Here is a 22,730-nt window from a genome sequence, read left to right as displayed (position 1 = left end):
CTGCAAAATCAGCTAGACGAGCGTTATTTGTTATCATTTTTAAGTTGGCGATATGGCATTTGGTTATCCAATAGTTTTATGACAGACTTGTACAACCTATTTTATCATGTGTTGCTTCAATTTGGGTTACTAAAGAGCATCAATGTATTAATATTGAGTGGGGGAAGGAGGGGGGGGGGGGGGGGGGATTTTGTCTGGATATACCTCCCTTTGACTCGTGGCTAATTGCATAAGAACTCATAGAAATGTAAATTTGGGCAAGAGTTATCTCCCCTGATTCATTATTTTAGGTGTATGCTGTGTTGATTGAAAATAATTTGAATATCCTCTGGTAACATGTTGTTTTTATTTTATAATTTTATTTTACAATGAATAAACATTAGAAATAAGCCAGTTTGATAAATATCTTGATTTTGTAAAATGCATTTTTAACTGATGAATCTTTTTTTTTGGAAAATGTGCTTTTTTTAAAGTCAAATGATGTGTGAAATTAAAAATGTTTTGACTTGAATTGTCATGTTTCTGTTTTGTGTCATATCAATACTATAATATGTCTGTTTAAAAACACTCATTTAATAATCAAACTTTAAAATGACCATTTTATTGGCAAAATGATTTTATCATCCGGTGCCTCTAGATGGCGCCTCTTAATCAAAAAATGCCGTGGTGACTTGGTTTTTTTATTGCGTAATTTGATTCAGGACATATTTTCTTTCAAAATGATACCAAATATACCCATTTCTTGAATTTTTTGGGTTTTTTGTATGCAACCTCTTTAAGTGCACCTGTAAGTGCGATTGTACTACGTGCTTGTTAAAATGTTATTATGACATCATATTCCATGGCACCTGTGAAGATCCGTGTTAGAATTGGTCTTCAGCAATGAATGCTTAATTGTCTGAGGCGACTATGTTTGTCGTAGGCGGCGACTAACGGGATCGGGTGATCAGGCTCGCTGACTTGGTCGATTCATGTCATCGTATCCCAATTTCGTAGATCGATGCTCATGATGTCAATCACTGGATTGTCTGATCCAGACTCGATTATTACAGACCGCCGCCATATAGCTGGACTATTGCTGAGTGCGGCGTTAAAAAACAAACAAACAAACAAATACTATTCCATAGTCTGACCTATGTAATACAATTTTGCAGAACCTTTATAAAAAAAAATAAAACTATGATGGTATTATATTGTTATGTATATGAGTTTGAAAAGAAAGTCTAAATTTAAAAAAAAATACGACTTAGATTGTTAAAGATTCTTACAAAATGTGTTTAAACATTTCATTTGTTAGTGAAATAAGTATTTAAATCCATTTATGAAATTACGAGATATATTGTTTATCAATTTAGGCATAATTACAAACAATACAATGAAATGCTGTTATAGCGTTTGTGTTGATACATGTATACTTGTTTGTGCATGTGTAAAGCAGTTATAAATAGTCATGTTATTATAGTCACTGTTATAGTTTAGGCTATGGCAAGAAAAGTTGGAAAATTTGAATGTTCATGAAAAGAAAATCAAAACGAATAGAGAGGGACAGGATCAGTCTTCGCGAGGTGCCTGTGCTTCTCCCTGTCCTTTGATTAAATGAAGCGTCAATAAAAGGTGAAAACTTACATTTGTGTTGTTTCTCCTGCGGCTCTCTGTCACAAGGTTCGGTCAGGGTCTCTGTCACTGCTTAGAGACTCCGCCGAACACGATATGTCATTTTTCAGCAATCGCATATTTCACGGGGAACATTTTGCCCCTGGTACCGCTCTCTCCAAACTCCACACAACAGCTCGTTCGTTGCTCTCGATACCGAAAACGTAAGAAGACGCTTGGCGTTGTCGTGGAGCTTTGAGGAACTATTTGCGATGTAAACATGTTTATAGTAATGGGCTTGTCGGGCAGTTATGTTAGTATGCATACACTACTTGATGTATGTCACTAGTTATATACATGTAGCGCTTAAAATGCGATTATTACTATGGGCTATTTCGATCATCACATTTCATCTCGGGACTCTAATACTACCAACAGGAGGTAAGAAACCATTTATACCGTTGAATCACCATCATCAGATGGAGCCCGGTTTAGACGCATCTTAGTCGTGTGAAAAATATGGTACCACAGAAAAAACTTTAACAATTATAACCGATATAAGTGTGTATATATAGATCCATACCGTATTTGTTGGATCATCTTCTATAATGTTAGCTAAATTCCTTTCCCCGGTGTTCGTCCGAAAACAGCCTATAAAATATCCGTCCATGCATTAAGGGTTACAATTTATTTAACGCTGCTTTGAACTGCGTTTCATTTAGTCCAGCGTGTCTGCTTGATATGGAAGGAAATCAGTGAGTGGAGGTCTTAGACTATCAGAGCGTCACATTGGGGTCCTTCAGGCAAGGCATCAGGTGGGGTTCCCGTGAAGATTCCGGCTTAGAATTGGTCTTCAACAACCCATGCTTGTCATCAGATATGGTGGTCAGGCTGCTGACTTAGTCGATGCATGTCATCATATCCCAAATGCAACTGTCAATCACTGGATTGTCTGGTCTAGACTTGATTATTTACAGACCGCCGTCATATAGCTGGAATATTGCTAAGTGCAACGTTAAACAAAAACAAACAAACAAACATGATTTGGAGTTTATGTCTCTCCAGTCAGGCAAGCTCTCTCTACGCTTATAGACCTGTACCTGCCACTTCGGTTAATCCCAGGAGCACAGGTGACAAACCTCGAAACCTAATCAGGGCCAGCTGGGATTCTAACAGTCATAGGTTTCTGGCGCACCTAAGGGATGCAACTCTGCGCAGCAAATTGTGGCTCCTCAGACGACTGCAACTTGGCTATATCAGAGGAAAATACAGATAGCTAAAGGAAATTATGTTTGTTTGTTGTTTTACGCCGCTCTCAGCAATATTCCACCTATATGATGGCGGTCTGTAAATAATTGAGTCTGGACCAGACAAACAAGTGATTGACATCATGAGCATCGATCCACGCAATTGAGATTCGATGACATGCATCAACCAAATCAGGAAGCCTGACCACCCGATCTGTTAATCGCTTCTTACGACAAGCATAGTCACTTTTAACGGTAAGCATGGGTTGATGAAGATCTATTCTAGCCTGGGATCTTCATGGGTCTGAAGGAAATTATGATAGTGCCTTTGTATTCTGTTGCACTGGACAATGGTGATGCACGCAGCAGTATTTTAATTGATATCAGCGAAATTTGGGTTAAGTGGTGTGATGAGAACTGTCATGTTGGCCAAAGTACACTGTTACAATAACCAGTGCTGTAAAACATTTCCTACAACCACCGTCTTACAAGAAAATGTAAAACCATAGATTTCCTTATCTCCGGTGGAGACATAGTTCAATCAATCTATTGTTGAACATACATCACAGCACACTGTGATACTGTTGACAGATGATTACATGATTTTCAATGACTTGTGACAATGCAGTGATACAAAGTCACATTGACACAGAAAACCTCCTAAACAGTGAAAACACTGGTACAATTGGCATGAACTAGCCAATCAACATGAAGCAAAAATTATAATGCTAAATTATAATTTCTGAAATGATTTCCCTATTTCTTTTCGTCTATATGTTTTATGAAATATGTTTTACTACTCTTGTAAAACCAATCTGCACTGGTACAAGCTTGGGTTTATAGTGATTCCGGACCCACACCGATTCAACTTATTTTGTTGAGCATACTTCATTACAGCTCTATTTTCGTGAGCTCACAACAGAGTTGTACCTGGCACTGGATCTGCTTTTACTGTCCATCAACTGGTGACTTATACACATAGCTACAATTCCCTCCTACACTTTTGTTGGTTGTTTGGTTTGTTGTTTAACGCCGCACTCAGCTATATTCCAGCTATATGGAATGGTCTGTAAATAGTCGAGTGATTAATATCATGAGCATCGATCCACGCAATTGGGATCGATGACATGCATCAACCAATTCAGCGAGCCTGACCACCTGATCCCGTTAATCGCCTCTTACGACAAGCAAAGTCGCCTTTTACGGCAAGCTCAGCTAAGTTCACATTAAGGAATATTTTGGTATACCCCCTGATTCCCAAACTATACCTATACCATTACCAACATAAACAAAACATGTTGAAATATGTGAGGAGAGGTGCACCATGCAAACCTAGGTACATGCAAACCTGGGAACATTTTCAATATATTTTTGTTTAACTTCCAACTGATCTTAGGCATTGGAGTAGCCTAGTGGTTAAAGTGTTTGCTTGTTATTCCAAAGGCCCAGGTTCAGTTCCCCACATAGATGCTATGTGTGAAACCTATTTCTGGTGTCCCCCCACCATGTTATTGCTGGAATATTAATGGTGGTGTAAAACCCAACTCATCACTCACACACTCTAATCGGCCTTCAGCAACTCTTGCCTGTCATATGAGGCTTATGACAGGACTCACTAACTTGATTGATGCATGTCTTCGTAAACAATTTCATAGTTTTACATTTTCTTGTAGGAAGGTGGTTGTAGGAAATGTTTTACAGCACTGGTTATTGTAACAGTGTACTTTGGCCAACACGACAGTTCTCATCACACCACTTAACCCAAATTTTGCTGATATCAATTAAAATACTGCTGCGTGCATCACCATTGTCCAGTGCAACAGAAAACAAAGGCACTGATACAATCTTGCTGTACCATAATTTCCTTGACCTGTGAAGATCCGGGCTAGAATAGATCTTCATCAACCCATGCTTGCCGTTAAAAGTGACTATGCTTGTCGTAAGAAGCGATTAACGGATCGGGTGGTCAGGCTTCCTGACTTGCTTGATGCATGTCATCGAATCTCAATTGGGTGGATCGATGCTCATAATGTCAATCACTGGATTGTCTGGTCCAGACTCAATTACTTACAGAGAGTCGTCATATAGCTGGAATATTGTTGAGTGTGACGTTAAACAACAAACAAACACACCCTGTAATTGGTCTTTCTAAACTTCAATAGAAATAAAATGATACATTATGATACATGCAATAATATTGTCACAATCATGGTTTTACACAACTCAGAAATGTATGTTCAAAAGTCTAGAAATGATGCAGAAAGCATTTATGTTACATCTCGAAGGGCGCACAGTTAGATTCGTTGTACCAAATTCTTGACAAGAAATATAATGGTCCTGTAATTAAAGTAATTATCAAATCTTCCAGTGCAGTGCAGTGCACCATTTCAATGCTTTACAGGACCCTCATATTTTCTGGAGGACCCTTGAAATTAATTATTACGGGGACCCCAGGACCCCTAGTTTTGTCAAAACTCTGCACAATGTTGTAGATTAAATACTCAGAAAACCTCAGGTCCCCCAACATCCCCCTTATTTTCTGTATTAATGTCATAATATATTTAAGTGAGCCACAATATCATCTTTTTTTTAACATGTGATATATTCCAATTTCAAATATGTGTTTTGATTTCCACAAAAAGATAAGTTGTTAGGAATTTATTATTTGTAAAAAAAAAAGATATATTTACAACAGGTGTTGATTATAGTATCTTAAATAGATTATTTATATTGAATAACGACAGTAAATGATTTTTTAACTTATTTCTGGTCAAAGGAATAAATACAACACAGTACTTTATATTTGTTTCATTTTTGGAGTTGGCAGATTCTTAAAACTAGTTTAAAGAAAAGTCTGGGGTAATGACTGGATATTCAACCACTGATCATTGGCTCAAATCCCCTGTTGATTCGGGCTGTGGGGTAGCACAGTGGTTAAAGCATGTCACACTGAAGAAACAGGTTTGATTCCCCACATAGGTACAAAGCCCATTCCCAGTGTTCCTTGCTGTGATATTACTGGAATATTGCTAAAAGCAGTGTAAACTCATTCTTCCCCCACCTCACTCACTCAACCACCCACCCACTCAGATTGAACCTGATTTTGATCCTTGGTTTACCAGCATACCTGTGCTTGTTGGTTTTACCAAAAAAGAGAATGCCTAATAGCAGTGCCTCAAGTTAGCTTTCCTCCTGCAATAGTTCACAATGTGGTGACATAAAACTCACTCACTCACTCACTCACTCACTCACTCAAGTAGCCTCCCTGGGGGGATTCTGGCTCAGAGTAGGCCCTCAGTTCCTAATGTTTGTTATTAGAGGACACTAAATTGAGAATCAGTTGGTCAGGCTCTGTGCCTTGGCTTATTCCTGCCATTGTGCCCAAACAGCATACACATGTATCATTACTGATACAGCCAACAGCTGGGTTGCTTGCCACAGACTCCATGTTTTACAGGCCACTGTTTGGGGCGGTCGGGTAGCCCTGTGGTTAAAGCGTTCACTCGTCACGCCGAAGACCCGGGTTCGATTCCCAACATGGGTACAATGTGAGAAGCCAATTTCTGGTGTCCCCCGTCGTGATATTGCTGGAATATTGCTAAAAGTGGCGTAAAATCAAACACACTCACACTCACTACAGGCCACTGTGATAAAGTGAGAAATATTTCTCGCTGTGACATTAAACCTTTTTCATTCTTCCACGCTGACTTCATCCTCAATTACCCAGTGTACCATATCTCCATTCTGTTATTGAGGATTCAGCCATTCACACATTATGAATATTGTTTTCTTGTGCTGCCACCAGCATGCTTCAGTAGAAACTATGGCGATGAAGCTCATGAACCTGTCGTCCTGATGGCCAATGATGAACCTCAAACATTAACATCTCCAGGATACCCTAATTCATACCCACCGTGAGTACAGTGTTCTGTGTTGCAGTGGTGGAAACTTATTGTCAGTCACTTGCTCTTGACTTTGTTTGTTTGTTTGTTGTTTAAAGATGCACTCAGCAACATTCCAGCTGTATCAGTCAGAGACGAATTCTGCTATCAAATTATGCAGTAAAATTTCTAACTTCTGCAGTAAATTCTGCAATAAAAAAAACATTCACCCTAAAAAATGTATGCAAACTCATTTTTCAAAAACTTGAATCCAAATACGAAACGAAATCATTCCACAAACTGTCATTATAAAAAGTTATCTTTGGATGAAAGGCATTTTATTGGCTAATGAAGAAATTTCCTTTGCACATATCTTTCCGTAAACTTAAAAAGATTAGGCCACGCCCACTAATGGGCTACTCTTTTCTGATGGTTGATATTTAGAATGGGCAGAGCTTTAGTTACATTAGTGTGTTAAGTGATGTCACAGATATTGTATTACTGTCTACAATTTTCTTCTGTTCTTAAATATTAAAGTCAATTTTTTAAAAATCAATGAACTGTAAATCCACATTGATCATAACATGAAGTGAGAAATAGAGCCATGTGTTTCTGTGTGTCATGTGTTAAATGATATGGGGTAGAATAGGTCTTCAGCAACTCATGCTTGTCATAAGAGGCGACTATGCTTGTCGTAAGAGGCGACTAACGGGATCGGATGGTCAGTCTCGCTGACATGGTTAATACATGTCCTCGTATCCCAACTGCGTGGATTAATGCTCATGATCTCAATCACTGGATTGTCTGATCCAGACTCGATTATTTACAGACCTTCGTCATATAGCTGGAATATTGCATTGGAGTGTGGCATTAAACAATGAACAAACAATAATTATATTATTGAAAGCACATATTTTAAGAAAACAGCTTCAGATGTTATTGCATCATTGTATACTTTAAAATATTAATCATTGAAGTTATTAATTCATTGTTCATATCTATGTTTATTTAGGAAGATATTTAATTCAGTTGATGATTCAGTTGATAATTTTCACAATCAATAAAACATGAAATTTTTATACTTTTATATTTTGCAAATACTCTATTGACAACAGATTATGTACTGATACCGTATTCGACCCATTAAGCGCCCCTCCCCCAATAAGCTGATCGCTATTGCCGGGTATTATTTTTTACATGGAACCAGTCTGACAAGTCACCGTCAAGGCTCCCGTGCACGTGATCGCGTGATCGCGAGAATAACGTGTTGACATAGAATCGTCCAACAAAAACAAATATGACTTTTAACGAATCAAAGTATGGCATTTATGATATATGTATCCATTCTGTGTCAACTTAAGTTCGTTTCAAGGCGTCAATAGCGGTAATCTGACCGTGGTTGCTGTTAATAACGGTGAGTTGTGCGATCTTCCGATCGCTTCACACACGATTTGCCGAAATTAATTAATACAATATTAAAAGGAATTTTGAATAAAATTAATGAAATAAGTTACAAACAAAAGTCCAGATATACAAAGAACCCTTTTTATAGCCAGACAGTGTAATTACATGACTAATTTGCGAACTTCAGTATGGATTTGTTGACATGGTATTTCCGGTGTTACGTGCTCACAGTAATGTCTTTCCTTGGGGGAAAAAACATCAAAACTCAATAATTCGTGTATAATGCGCACCCCCTTCTACACAGCTGTGTTTTTTGGAAAAAAAGTGCGCACTATTCTCAAGAAAATACGGTAAGGCTTACTGATGAATTTACGCCAATTTGACTCTGAATTGGTCCCAATAAGCGCCCACCCCTTCTGTCTTTTTTTAAGCGCCCTGGGCGCTTAATGGGTCGAATACGGTTGTTATGAATTTACTGAATATTCTTCTCAGTAGAGATTATTGATTTTCTGGTTGCATCAGGGACTTGACATTTATATAATTTGATAGAAAAGACTGAATGTATGTACAGATCACTTGATCTATGCTTGTTTAAGAGGTGACTAAATTGATTGGTTGGTCAGGCTAAGTGACTTGGATGATTGTGTTTCACTGTACTAAGATGGCATGATACATTGCTCATAATATCAACCACTGGTTGAACTTGTCCAGATTATTAACCTGGATTATTCCGGCACTCCTGTAGCTTTATCAATCAGTTAATTTTGATCTAATTAAGATTTATTTATCAGTGCACAGTGGATTTTACTTCGGAATGTATCTTGTGTACAAACGCATACAATTTTTCAATCAGTATTTTGTATCTTTTTTATCCCCCGCCCAATGAAGTGGGCGGGGGACATAGAAACGGGCTCCGTCCGTCACGTTTCGTTTCTGGAGCATAACTCAGAAACCGTTAATATTTTTTCATGAAACTTTGCAGGTCTGTCAAGTTCATGCTGTACTGGTGCCTTTTGCTATTTAGAAATTTTAGAAATTTTAGTTTTTACGTTTCCATGGCAACCAGATGGACTTAGGTTCCAAACTCTTCTTTTTGTTACAATTTCCATGACAAGTTCCACCTCGGTTAAAAAAGGTTTGGGTTTGTTTAGATTTAATTATGTCATAAATTCTGCAACAGGGCCGGGGGATATAGCCACGTTAGTGGCAAACTCTTGTTTAACTTTTTATTACCTTTATAATTGTACTCAATTACCAAATGGTAACAATACAACTTTTTGGCTCACCTGGATGTTTTGCATCCATTGTCCCTCTGTCTGCCACAAACCTTTGCATTGTCTACATATCCTCTTGTGAAGATCTGGGTTAGAATTGGGTCTTCAGCAACCTATGCTTGTCATGAGAAGGGTTTATGCTTGTCGTAAGAAGCGACTAATGGGATCAGAGGGATCAGGCTCGCTAACTTGGTTGATACGTCATATCCCATTGAGTTGATCGATGCTCATGGTGTCGCAAGCTCTGACGTCCATACAGTTTGTCCCTTACGCAATGAAGGTTCATATTCAAATGACCTCACACAAAGTGAAATTCAATTCTGAAACATTTTCCTGGGATATTTTATGATATATCGGCACCTCATATATATTCCTTATGAATTTCCTGAGCCTAAACAACTGATCCATTTAGACAAGCCTCTGGAAAATTTCTGAATGTAACGATTATATGCCCCTGGGGAATTTCCTGATATACTTCTTATATACTCTATGGGAACTTCCTGATATACCTCTTATATACCCCTGGGGAATTTCCTGATATACTTCTTATATACTCTATGGGAACTTCCTGATATATGGGCACCTCATATATATACTCCTTGGGAATTTCCTGATATACCACTTATATACAATGATATATCCGATTGGCCTAAGTACCTTATAAAATTTGCTTGTCAGAATGTTGAGTTTGTACTTTTGGCTCACTTTGACATTGTCCTGCTACATGGCAATATGATGCAAATTACTGGTACCGCATTTTACATTACAGAGGAATGAAATGCATGTGGGAAGTGCAGGCTCTACATTTCTCTGCCAAGATCAGGATCACAGTGCTTAACATGGACCTTCTTCGAACAGTACCAAGGACTTGTTTGCACAACGTCAGTCTATTTGATGGAAGTTATCGTAGGTAGCATTAACTTTGGAGCTCTCATCAGTAGGGACTGGTCATTTATTATAGATGGGTGTCATAAATAAAAGTGACACAGCGGAAGAGGGGTGTCACCAAAATTGAACACTGCTATAGGGGCGGAGGGAGGGCAGTTCTATTTTTTCAAATACTACGGTAATTTTTTTATGGGGTGGGGGAGGGAGTAATGAAAAATATACTACTACAAGGGTCATGATAAAATGTTACATATAAAGGGGGGGGAGGGATCGGCAAAGTATGATACGGTCCTAAGACCAATACCACCCACACCCAGACCCCTCAATAAATTACCAGTCCCTTGTCATTATATAATAAACATGTTTCAAGGTCCTTGTTTTGCTGTTAATGGAGATGTATTAATTTTTTCTGCAGTTATTTGACTGGTATTTTGATTTCTCAACCATGCCGAAATAACAATCGTTGGATACAGCTACCCAATAATCCTCTTACATAGCCATGGAGAGTTTCATGATACTGGTGTACCTATTATATAGTGTTGCAAATGTACTGCCAACAGTTTGGCAATCTGAGCTGGAATATAAGAAATAACTCACATGTTAGCGGGGTATATTGAAAATAATAAGATAGGTTTCAACCAATCAGAATCCAACATTCATATGTAAGGTTAGATAAGAATGGTTGTGACCACCATGACCTAAATTTGAGGAAAACTTTATGTATATACATTGATATATGATCTCTAGTGTGGACTCCAAATATGATTAGAATATAGTTTATATCACAAATGGCCATTGATAAAGAGGTCTTGTTTATCATTCTTTTTAAATTTTTAGTCAAGATCATATCTTTTGGCGAGGTCATAATATAGTTCATATGTTTCAAATCAAAGAATTGTTTAGAATTCAGAGTAATTATATGCTTTGCTGTCGGGATCATCTGTCTAGATGCATAGAGAGGGCTGTCTTGAAAAGCCTTTATTTTTAGTGTCACCCTTCAAAAGCCTTGAAAATACACAAAATAGCTTGAAGAGCATTGAATTTGTAGAAAATAACATATACTTGTCAATAAAAGTATTAAACTAATGACATACTTAATACATTTTATTTGTTGGTTGTGATACCCAACTAAAAAAGCCTTGAAAATGACAGTTGAAAGCATTGAAAAACCTTGAAAAGGACGTGAATTTTCGTGTTCCATGTCTGTATGAACCCTGTCTATAGCTATATAGGTCAGCCCTCTAACTCTAGTGGTATCAGACGATAACAACAGAAACAACATCTGTCCACACTGGACAGATTGATTACAAACAGATGACCGACAACATAAAATGATATGATTGTACATTGTGATTGCTCTTGTTCGAACCTTTTCTGAATATCCAAGTTGAGAACAGATGTATCACATTTTTGGAAGGGTATTCAGAATTCAAAGGTCATAAAAAAGTCAATTTTGAGGGACATATGCACTAAAAAGTGTAATTTCATTTATTGTGCACACAAAATGCTGTACCCTGAAAAATATTCCCCATATTTATCCAGTGGAATATGTCAAAACAAAACTTTTTGACTGATCTGGATCTCTGTCAAATACTTGCTTCAGTCCCAAATGCATTACATTAATTTATAACAAGTGAAATATGTCTACCACAAGAGGGATTATACACAAAAGTCTGTCAGAATAAACTTAAGGATTTCTGGGTAGCTGTGATACCATTGATATCATTATCAAAGGTCATCATCGAACACTCATTATTAGCACAGCTTATCCTCATAATCATGATAATGAGGTGTACATTATTGTCATAACTGTTTGTTTTATTTACAAATAACTGGTAGTTGTAACACTGTATTATGTGCAGAAAAGGAATTTAGCATGACATAAATAGGTCACATGTTACTGTTGGCCTTCAAGACTCTGTGCATCTATTGATGGCTTCCTTTAATGTCATTTCAGGAGCTGTTTCCAGGAAGTCTCCTGATGTGTTTTTATGTGCCCAGGACAAGACAGTGTTCTTCAGCAATGGGCGAGAAGCAACCATTGTCTTTGTAACAAATGAGCTTGGTTCAGGGAGAGGCTTCTTGTTAGAATATAATCAGATTGCTACACTGGAAGGTAAGTCAGTTTCGGTTTATACACATTCAGATTCACATCTTAGGAGTCTGTCCACCTTATTTATACAAGACAAACTGATAGTTGCCTGAAGAAAGTTAATAAATCTTTGTGCAATATGAATTTACAGCTGTTTCAATATATATTTATATAAGCTATAGGGTCATGTACAGTTATCAACATTCTGCAGTATAATTACTAAAATTCTGTGGCTAAAATTACAAAATTCTCCAGTAAAAGGATAACCATTTCACCCTAAAAAATTAATACAATCACATTTTTCAGAAACTCGAATCCAAATCCCACACGAAATATTTCCTCAAACTGGCATTATTAACAGTTACTACTGCTTTATATTTATGGTTAGATGTAAACATAGTATTTGTAGTCATAATACCACAAGAATGTTTAAAAGTGAGAAATATTTATTTCATATTTTGTATGTTTGAATTTTATGTTGAATGTTTGGGCATCATTCGAGATAAAAAATTTCGATAGAAAAGCTTGAAAATAATGAAAATTAGTGTATTGATTGATAAAAAAGGAGCAAACTCTACAATTTTCCATGTTAAAACCTTCATGTCGGAGTAACAAAATTTGCCATAGCCAATATGGCCTTTTAAATATTTTAGATGTGACACAAATATTTTTACTACTAATTAGAGCTTGGTGTAACAGTTATGAAAGCAAACATTTAAGGGAAATCAATATTTTTAACTTAGTGTGCTACTGTGATCAATATTTGTATCAGGAAGTAAAATATTGCGATCCACCAGTGCAATAATAGGATCATTATATTGGCATTTAGTACCTGGAGTATCAGTAAAGACAGAGTTGACTTAAGGATTTCAACTTTCTTATGCAGCATTTCGCTACAGTTCCAGTACTAAATGGTCACTTGATAATAACTACTAGCACCTCTACTAAAATATTGAAAGAAAAGAAGCTTACTGTGAAAGGAAAGCCCAAATGATACAGGTCTCAGACAACTTTGGTGAAACCCGTGAGCATGGGTATGGTGCTGACAAACCTAGAAACATAATCAGGGCGAACCTGGATTCAAATCCATGAACATAGGTTTCTGGCATGCCCGTGCAAATTGCGGCACCCACCTTAAGCTGACACACTGTGATTTCTAATCTTAATAACTATTTTAGACTTGCCAAGTAATATACATGATATATGACATATAACAAATAAAAGCATCAGTTGTATGTATGGTATTGTATAGCAATAGGTATCGGATACCTTGAGTAAACATCCTTGAATATATGTGATATAAAGGTTAATAAATGATTACATATGTAATAGTATACATATTCATAAAAAAGGTGAGGGGACAGTGGGGTAGCCTAGTGGTTAAAGCGTTCGCTTGTCAAGCCGAAGACCCCACACAGGTAAAATATGTAAAGCCCATTTCTTGTGACCCCCGCCAGGATATTGCTAGGAAAGTGGCATAAAACCATACCAGGAAGACCAGGGATACTGCAGAGTTTCTTTGCTTTGGTATTTTAGGTTAGGTTAGGTTTGTTGTTTAAAGCTGCACTCAGCAATAATCCAGCTATATGACGGCCGTCTGTAAATGATCGAGTCTGGACCAGACAATCCAGTGATGGACATCATGACTCGTTGACTTGGTCGATGCATGTCATCGATCCCAGTTGCGTGGATCGATGACATGCATCGACCAAGTCAGCGAGTCTGATCACCCAATCCCGTTAGTCGCCTTTTACGACAAGCACAGTCGCCTTTTACGGCAAACATGGGTTGCTGAAGACCTATTCTACCCTGGATCTTCACGATCTCTTTGGTAATTTATTAGCTATTTGAACACAACAAAGGCTTATACATTAGCTCAAATAGTGAGTTAGGGGAAAAAAACACTGTCTCACAAATAAAGGGCCTCTTAGGTATTATATGCTTATTCTAAGAGCAGACTAAGATGGATATTGGGTGGTCAAAGTGGCTGATTGTGGGTCATCGACCTTCTCTGATGACATTGATCATGCTGTCAACTACTGCTTTGCCATGCTCAGACACGATTATTTACATATATATGGTTGTATGTCTGTGACTGCTACATTAACAGATAAACTAGGCACATTTATAACAAAGCATGAAACTGTATTAGTGCAATGGTCACATACAACCATCAGGTGATGTGACTATTGGGCCCTTGTCAGCACAGGTACTTCAGAAGTATACCCCAGGTACCTTCATGTATACTAGTCCTGGGACGGGTAACTCGGGTACACAGGTTGGGTGGGTCCTGAGTAGGACCGGGGTACCCACAGGACTACCCGGACCCGCGGTTATTCACGTAATATATTGTTAAATGACAAAAATTATCTGAAACTCTATGGTTACACTACAAGTCACTAATGTTCCCATTTCTTTCTGACAATGCTCCCATTCCTTCTGACTTTTATATATTTGAATTAAGATAAAACTTCATGCAGTAAACTTCAGTGTATGCATGACCAGATCGCTTTACATGTGTATCTAAATACAGTCTGCAAGGGCTACGGTCAAACTTTTCCAAATTGGACAGTTTGTACCTATCTCTAAATATCTGCAGGGGGTATCTGGGTAGGGTCGGGTAATAGGGTGAAGGGTACCCGGGTAGTAAATTTAGACTTGTCCCAGCCCTAATGAAAACACACAAATGTACACTAGCTGGGCAATATTTATGGCACTTGAGCCGGGACAAGTCTCTTTACAGAACACACTAAACCTGTTTCAGTCACCAAAACCAAAATTGCCCAGTTACTGAAGTGTACCATGTCATTTAGAGGGAACCAGCTGGAAACAGAGCTTGCTGGTCATCCCAAGAGGGGGAAAAGTCATTCTGTCCCAGAGCTACAGATAAGAAGCGTATTTGTGTAAAATACCCCCCCAAAATATTCAAATCCCAATTACTTTTGATTAACTTGTGTACAGAAATGCATGCATTAAATGAAAAACTCAAATGTATAAGAACAGCTCATGTAAATACCCAATGAACCTTTTTCAGCATGCGTTCAAAGGAGCTAATTTCCTAAACACAATTACGAACTAATTTACTTTCTGAGTCAAGCCTATATATATAGAACAGTTATATACGTCTTAAACATTATTTCATTTTTTTTAAATCTTAAAATGTTAACTAATTTTGGGGAAAACCCAATAGAGTGATGAATAGATGAGTGAAAAAACATTGGTTACCCAATGAAAAATGTGGTAACCCAATTAAAATAGAAACCCTGGAGTAAAAACTCAATTGCTCAAAACGTTAACTGGAGCTAGGCTGTCCAGAAACCGTTTATGTGTATTGTCAAATGGACTCGTCATGACTCCAGTACCAATAATGTTGCCATGCTAGTGTATATTTCTGTACTTTTGGGTACATTGGCGTAAAGAGAAATCAGTCATATGTTCAAAAAGGAACAAAGATGTACATTTTGTCATTAAAAATCACTGTATGTCCAGAAATTGTAATAAGTTTGTTTGTTGTCTAACACCATTCTCAGCAATTTTCCATGTATGAGAAATCGAGTAGGTAATCGAGTCTTGGCCAGACAATTCAGTGATTCATATTATGAGCATCAGTCCGTGTCATTTTATTCGGGTAAGATAGCACGTAATCAACCAAGTCACATAGCCTGACCTCCTGATCCTTTATGATTTGTTTGTTTGTTGTTTAACGCCACACTCAGCAATATTCCAGCTATATGACGGCGGTCTGTTAATAATCGAGTTCAGACCAGACAATCCAGTGATTGACATCTTGAGCATCGATCCACGCAATTGGGATACGATGACTTGCATCAACAAAGTCAGCGAGCCTGACCACCCGATCCCGTTAGTCGCCTCGTACGACAAGCACAGTCACCTTTTCCGGCAAGCATGGGTTGCTGAACACCTATTCTGACCCGGAGCTTCACGGGTGATCCTTTATGATCAGCATAGGTTGCCTCTTGTTGGTGTAATTCTGTGAAACTGAAACATTGTCCTTGTGTATTTGATCATGAACTACTGTAAAATTTGAATTAGTGCACATATATGATATATTGAATGGCATGTTCCGGTGACAATCAAAATAGTCCTGTGTATCCTGGTACGTGTTTTGATCAATACAAAGAGGACTGCAAATGTTTTGTCTATATTTTCAGAAAAGTCGGATCCTGTGCCAATTTTTGTCGGAGTGTTTGGATTCTTAGCGGTCATAATGTTCGTAGTTTGCTGTTATGTGTTCGATAGAAGACGAGCTGACCGCAGGTCCCAACGGATGCCACAACCTCGTGCTCTACGGTCTCATTATCCAAGACCTCCGACCAGAGACTTGGCAAGCCCTTTCCTCCGAAACAATAGTACGACTGAAACTAACGATACATCTGGTAATGCAAGGAGTACAAGTAACTCCAGGAACACTAATAACCTACCACCAACATACCAGGAAGTGTATGTTGGACCTTCACCTGACACTGATCGCAGATCATCTGCCCCTCCGATGGCATTACCCCCAAGTTATGAAGATGCAGTTAGCAAGGGGATGATTCTTGGTGATAGAGAAACAACGCTTTGATGTCACTTGTAGACAAACATTTTGTCTAAAAATGACAATATTTAAAGAAAAATATTTAGGTGTTGTTGACCTGACACTGTTGCTTGTGATGTTTCAGAGTAAGCTATGTTGACCTGACCATGTTGTTGCTGATGTTTCAGAGTAAGCTATGTTGACCTGACCGTGTTGTTGCTGATGTTTCAGAGTAAGCTATGTTGACCTGACCGTGTTGCGAGTGATGTTTCAGAGTAACCTATGTTGATCTGACCGTGTTGTTGCTGATGTTTCAGAGTAAGCTATGTTGACCTGACCGTGTTGTTGCTTGTGATGTTTCAGAGTAACCTATGTTGACCTGACAGTGTTGTTGCTGAGGTTTCAGAGTAAGCTATGTTGACCTGACCGTGTTGTTGTTGCTGATGTTTCAGAGTAAGTTATGTTGACCTGACCGTGTTGCGAGTGATGTTTCAGAGTAACCTATGTTGATCTGACCGTGTTGTTGCTGATGTTTCAGAGTAAGCTATGTTGACCTGACCGTGTTGTTGCTTGTGATGTTTCAGAGTAACCTATGTTGACCTGACAGTGTTGTTGCTGAGGTTTCAGAGTAAGCTATGTTGACCTGACCGTGTTGTTGTTGCTGATGTTTCAGAGTAAGCTATGTTGATCTGACCGTGTTGCTTGTGATGTTTCAGAGTAAGCTATGTTGATCTGACCGTGTTGCTTGTGATGTTTCAGAGTAAGCTATGTTGACCTGACCGTGTTGTTGCTTGTGATGTTTCAGAGTAAGCTATGTTGACCTGACCGTGTTGTTGCTGAGGTTTCAGAGTAAGCTATGTTGACCTGACAGTGTTGCTTGTGATGTTTCAGAGTAAGCTATGTTGACCTGACCGTGTTGCTAGTGATGTTTCAGAGTAACCTATGTTGACCTGACCGTGTTGTTGTTGCTGATGTTTCACAGTAACCTATGTTGACCTGACAGTGTTGTTGTTGATGTTTCAGAGTAACCTATGTTGACCTGACATTGATGTTGCTGAGGTTTCAGAGTAAGCTATGATGACCTGACAGTGTTGCTGCGAGTGATGTTTCAGAGTAACCTATGTTGACCTGACAGTGTTGTTGATGTTTCAGAGTAAGCTATGTTGACCTGACAGTGTTGTTGTTGATGTTTCAGAGTAAGCTATGTTGACCTGACAGTGTTGTTGTTGATGTTTCAGAGTAAGCTATGTTGACCTGACAGTGTTGTTGCTGATGTTTCACAGTAACCTATGTTGACCTGACCAGGGTTAAAAAACTAACAGTTTTTGTCCACTAGTCCTTATAATGATAACATATAGCAAAACCCTTAAAATGGGCCAATTTCTACTAGTCCTTAGGATACCTTTACTATTGGGCAGTTTGGTAAGGACTATAGGACTAGTGCCAATTTCTGCTGCTGACAGTGTTGTTGCGAGTGATGTTTCACAGTAACCTATGTTGACCTGACAGTGTTGTTGTTGATGATCACAGTAAGCTATGTTGACCTGACCGTGTTGTTGAGCTTGATGTTACACAGTAACCTATGTTGACCTGACAGTGTTGTTGTTGATGATCACAGTAAGCTATGTTGACCTGACCGTGTTGTTGAGCTTCATGTTACACAGTAACCTATGTTGACCTGACAGTGTTGTTGTTGATGTTTCAGAGTAACCTATGTTGACCTGACAGTGTTGTTGCTGAGGTTTCAGAGTAACCTATGTTGACCTGACAGTGTTGTTGCAAGTGATGTTTCACAGTAACCTATGTTGACCTGACAGTGCTGTTGTTGATGTTTCAGAGGAACCTATGTTGACCTGACCGCGTTGTTGCGAGTGATGTTTCACAGTAATATGTTGAATTGACAGTCTTGTTGTTGATGTTTCAGAGTAACCTATGTTGACCTGACCGTATTGTTACTGATTTTTCAGAGTAAGCTATGTTGACCTGGCTGTGTTGTTTCTGATGTTTCAGAGTAAGCTATGTTGACCTGACCGTGTTGTTTCTGATGTTTCAGAGTAAGCTATGTTGACCTGACCATGTTGTTGCTGATGTTTCAGAATAACTGAGCTGAGCTGCCAATGTTGACCATGAATTTAGTTTCTATGGATAGAGGCAATATATTACTTGTGATCTAGATCAATGAATAGCATTTATTAGCACTTACTAGGACATTTAATAGAACATTTCATAGCACTTTGTTTTGTATAGCTTGACAATCATGATTTCCTGTCTGCCACAAGGTCCATCAATGGGCAGTACTATGTCACAGAACTGCATCAGTTGAGAGAAGCTATCAAGGAAATAGGAGGAGTGCTACTGCTTCGGAGAGGTGAGCCTGTATACAGATTACAAGTGGCATCAGTTGCAGCTGCAGATTGTGACTTTGAGTTGCTTCTCCCAACCAAAATACAATGATAGAGTAACAAGATGATTGCCACCATCAAGGCATCTTAGGTAGATGGAGACTTCTACAGGACAGTGATACCAAAACTGGAGCTTCACTGGAATAAGTGTATTGAAGTCAAAGGAGATTATATTTAAAAAGAATGCAATTGATTTTGCAATTAACTTTTTCTGAGGATACATTCCTTGCTTAAAAGTAATGTTTTCACTGCCTCCTGACTAGTCATAAAATTCAATCAACGTTTATATCAGTGCATACATGGTAGCAAAATATTGATGCTGACAAAACCTTGAATGGCGGCTTCTTTCATGTGTACAAGCTGTTACATGAATGTTCTATTCAGTTGTCAGTTAAGTTACTTTGACATGACATAGTTTGTGGCAGCCTTACATTGATATAGAGCTGAAGTCTCTACATGCATCTTGAAGCTCAATCATGTCCTTATAAGATATATTACTATGCCAAGAAAATGTTGAGGTTCTTTATGAAAATAAAGACTGGTGGGAGTAAAATGTGTATGTTATTGTATGACAGTTTTCATATCCTACCCCATATCATCCCAAGAGCCCGATATCAGCCCTTATTATCCCTCAAAGTGAGATCGACCAATCAGAGAGCAGAACTACTAAACCCATATGAGCCTGTATACCTTCAGTAAATACCCAGGATGGCTGTCACTGATCTAATGTGAGACCTTATGCATCAGTAACAGCAATCTTGGATTTTCCAACACCCTCCTCACATATATCATTTGAAAATTCTGCTACAGAAATTTGTTATTTGACCCTGTTTTGTGTCTTTATATCATTAGTTGTGATGTGCAAGGACATTAAAAAGAAATTTAAATCACGTTCATGATTTTATTGATAAAGATAATAGTTAAAATAGTTAAAACATTTCGGCATAATATATTTGTTATAGTGTCTTTATATGCAGTACATGGTGACATATTAGGTTAGCAGAATAATCATGGCCAGGACTGACAGTTCTCAGACTGATATGGGTGGGGGGGGGGGGAAGGTCGAAACTGCCATATGATAACCCTTTTATCATCTGGTAATACCATAACATCAAATTGTAAACTGTATCTATTTCTAAGTGAAAGCAATATATTTTCACCTGTTTGGAAGACAGGTTAGCTTGCCAAGCAGACAAGAAAACCGCACACTAAGGGATGTAACTCCACTTTCTTAACATCTGAGCTGATATCAATCGCCCATTCAAAATACTTTGAAAAGCATTATCTGGCTGGCAGGGGGTGTAATACCGTCGGGTTATTGCTTCCCCCTCTATGTGAGCTCTATCACACATGCAAAATGCCTTATATCATTGATATGTGTATGATAATTTCATTTATCATCCAAGACTGGCTTCCACAGGAGATATCACTTGGGTGAGATGTTGCAATGAAATGGCATCACAATTCTTTGAAGACCATTGAGACTTGACATCACAATCAAATAACATCACAAGTCTCTCTGCCACTGAAGATGGTTAGCTGTACCTCTTACTTATATCACTGTTTTCAAAATGAAAAATTTTGAAGAATGATTTTGTGTGATAAGTAGAATCTTACCCTCATGTCTTTTTATGTCAAATATATCAACACTGGTCAATATAACCTTTATCGACAAACATCGATATTTGATATCAAAAGACATGTGGGTAATATTTTCTCGTTCACTTTATTATAGTTGTTTAGGTATTGCTATTTCTTTTTTTAAAGTGAACAACTTTGTACTTTTTGTAAGGGTAAACATCAAGAATGATGGGGGCCTAACAGAACTGCTTCTTGGTTATTGTTTTTGCTCAATTACACCAAAGATGTAGTGAGTTACTGTGTGGGACATTTTGGAGGATCATCCATCCTATGCCCATCATCTTACATAATAGAACTAAACTTGTGCTGCAATCACTATATTATCTGTGTCATATTTTATGAATTCTCATTAGTCTGTAAAAACCTCACTTTCTAGAGGGTTATTGTTGGGTATGTCTTTATATAGATTAAGGATATGCTGCTATGTACCCATGATTTAATAATCCAGAAAATTGTTATTCTGTGCTCTGGGATTAATCCAGTTAGATTAATTTGGTTTCACTATAGTTTGATATTATAAGTGGATGTTTAGTTCTGTGAAAGGAATAAAATTTGAAAGGTTATCTTATATGAAACTATATCTCCCAAGAAGTCCCAATTAGCTCTGATCTAAGAATTAGGTAAAGTAATTTTTTCAAAAAGATCAGAGTTGAAATGTTGTGTTGTTTATGTTTTAAAAGTTTTGCACCAAAGTTATACAATATTACATTTTACCTTTATTGTAGTAGATTAAGAAACATTGTTGAAATTTCGTTACTTGTTTCGTCAAGTGTTTATGCAGAATGTGTTTACTTTAAGTGTTTGTCCTCGTTGACTTTTTATACTGTTGACTGCATATTTGCTTGCTCTATATTTAATACTTTAAACACTGACCCACACAATTTGTGTAAGGTTACATGACCTTTCATAATGTATCTTATTTATTCCTAATGGTGCTACAAAGCATGACTATGTATAACATTTTGCTTTCAGATTTTTTATTGTTGTTTTGACCTGTGTATGTATTGTTTCCATATTTTTTTATATATACTCCTTAGATTCCTGCATTCTCTTTATACATACCATTTTGCAATATCTAACCAAATGTCATTAAAATATCATCTTTTGAGCTGACCTTGTTTTGTTGTTCAAATTCTACAGTACAAAATTATCTAATCACAACTGGCATGCATTGAGTGATTTCAGTTGTGGTTTCAACTACAGTAAACTACGGTTATAACAAACTTAAAGGGACCACTAAATTTAGTTCGTAATAACCATAGTTCATTATAAGCACATATACAGCATATATACAGCAAGTGGACGGGGACAAAAAACAGTTCGTTATATCTGTCAGTTTGTTATAAGCGTGTTCATTATAAACGTAGTTTACTGTATATGGAGTGGTATTGGGGGTAATAATATAGATCCCCAACAACCCATGCTTGTTGCTTGTAAGAGGCGATGAATAGGGTGGTCAGGCTGGGTGACTTGGTCAATGCATGTGGTTTGATCCCAATGCATGGACAGGTGCTCATGATGTCAATCACTGTTTCATCGGACTTGGCTCGATTTTTCCGTCACATATATGGAATATTGGTGCACGTAAAACAACATTCATAAGTAAGTATGTTACAATGACCCTTCTTGTTGAGTCTGTACTACTCATCACACATATGTATGTAGTAAAACAGCACTGCCTGTAGTAAAACAGCACTGCCTGTAGTAAAACAGCACTGCCTGTAGTAAAACTGCACCAGTGACTTCTGGAAATGATGACCGCCTCCGTGGT

The 22,730-nt window shown here is 37.8% G+C and overlaps 1 protein-coding gene across 3 annotated transcripts; it reads left to right on the top strand.

The window, feature by feature from the left end:
* The first annotated feature begins 1,816 nt into the window (after positions 1-1,816).
* On the top strand, positions 1,817-22,067 carry LOC124135765. 3 transcript variants are annotated; one of them, XM_046501313.2, is made up of 5 exons: positions 1,822-2,034; positions 6,646-6,754; positions 10,169-10,305; positions 12,245-12,403; positions 16,552-22,067. In XM_046501313.2, exons 1-5 carry the CDS (start codon positions 1,905-1,907, stop codon positions 16,962-16,964), a joined length of 948 nt encoding a protein of 315 aa, XP_046357269.2. In that variant the 5' UTR covers positions 1,822-1,904; the 3' UTR covers positions 16,965-22,067. The 3 variants fall into 3 exon arrangements, 2 of the variants coding, with proteins under 2 accessions (XP_046357269.2, XP_046357281.2); XR_006861265.2 differs by lacking the exon at positions 10,169-10,305 and having other exon boundaries at positions 1,817-2,034; XM_046501325.2 differs by lacking the exon at positions 6,646-6,754.
* The last annotated feature ends 663 nt before the right edge of the window (positions 22,068-22,730 follow it).

The sequence above is a fragment of the Haliotis rufescens genome, unplaced genomic scaffold (assembly GCF_023055435.1).
Source record: "Haliotis rufescens isolate VD_foot unplaced genomic scaffold, xgHalRufe1.0.p SCAF_16, whole genome shotgun sequence".
Classification (NCBI taxonomy): domain Eukaryota; kingdom Metazoa; phylum Mollusca; class Gastropoda; order Lepetellida; family Haliotidae; genus Haliotis; species Haliotis rufescens.
This window is presented reverse-complemented; position numbering and strand designations above follow the sequence as displayed.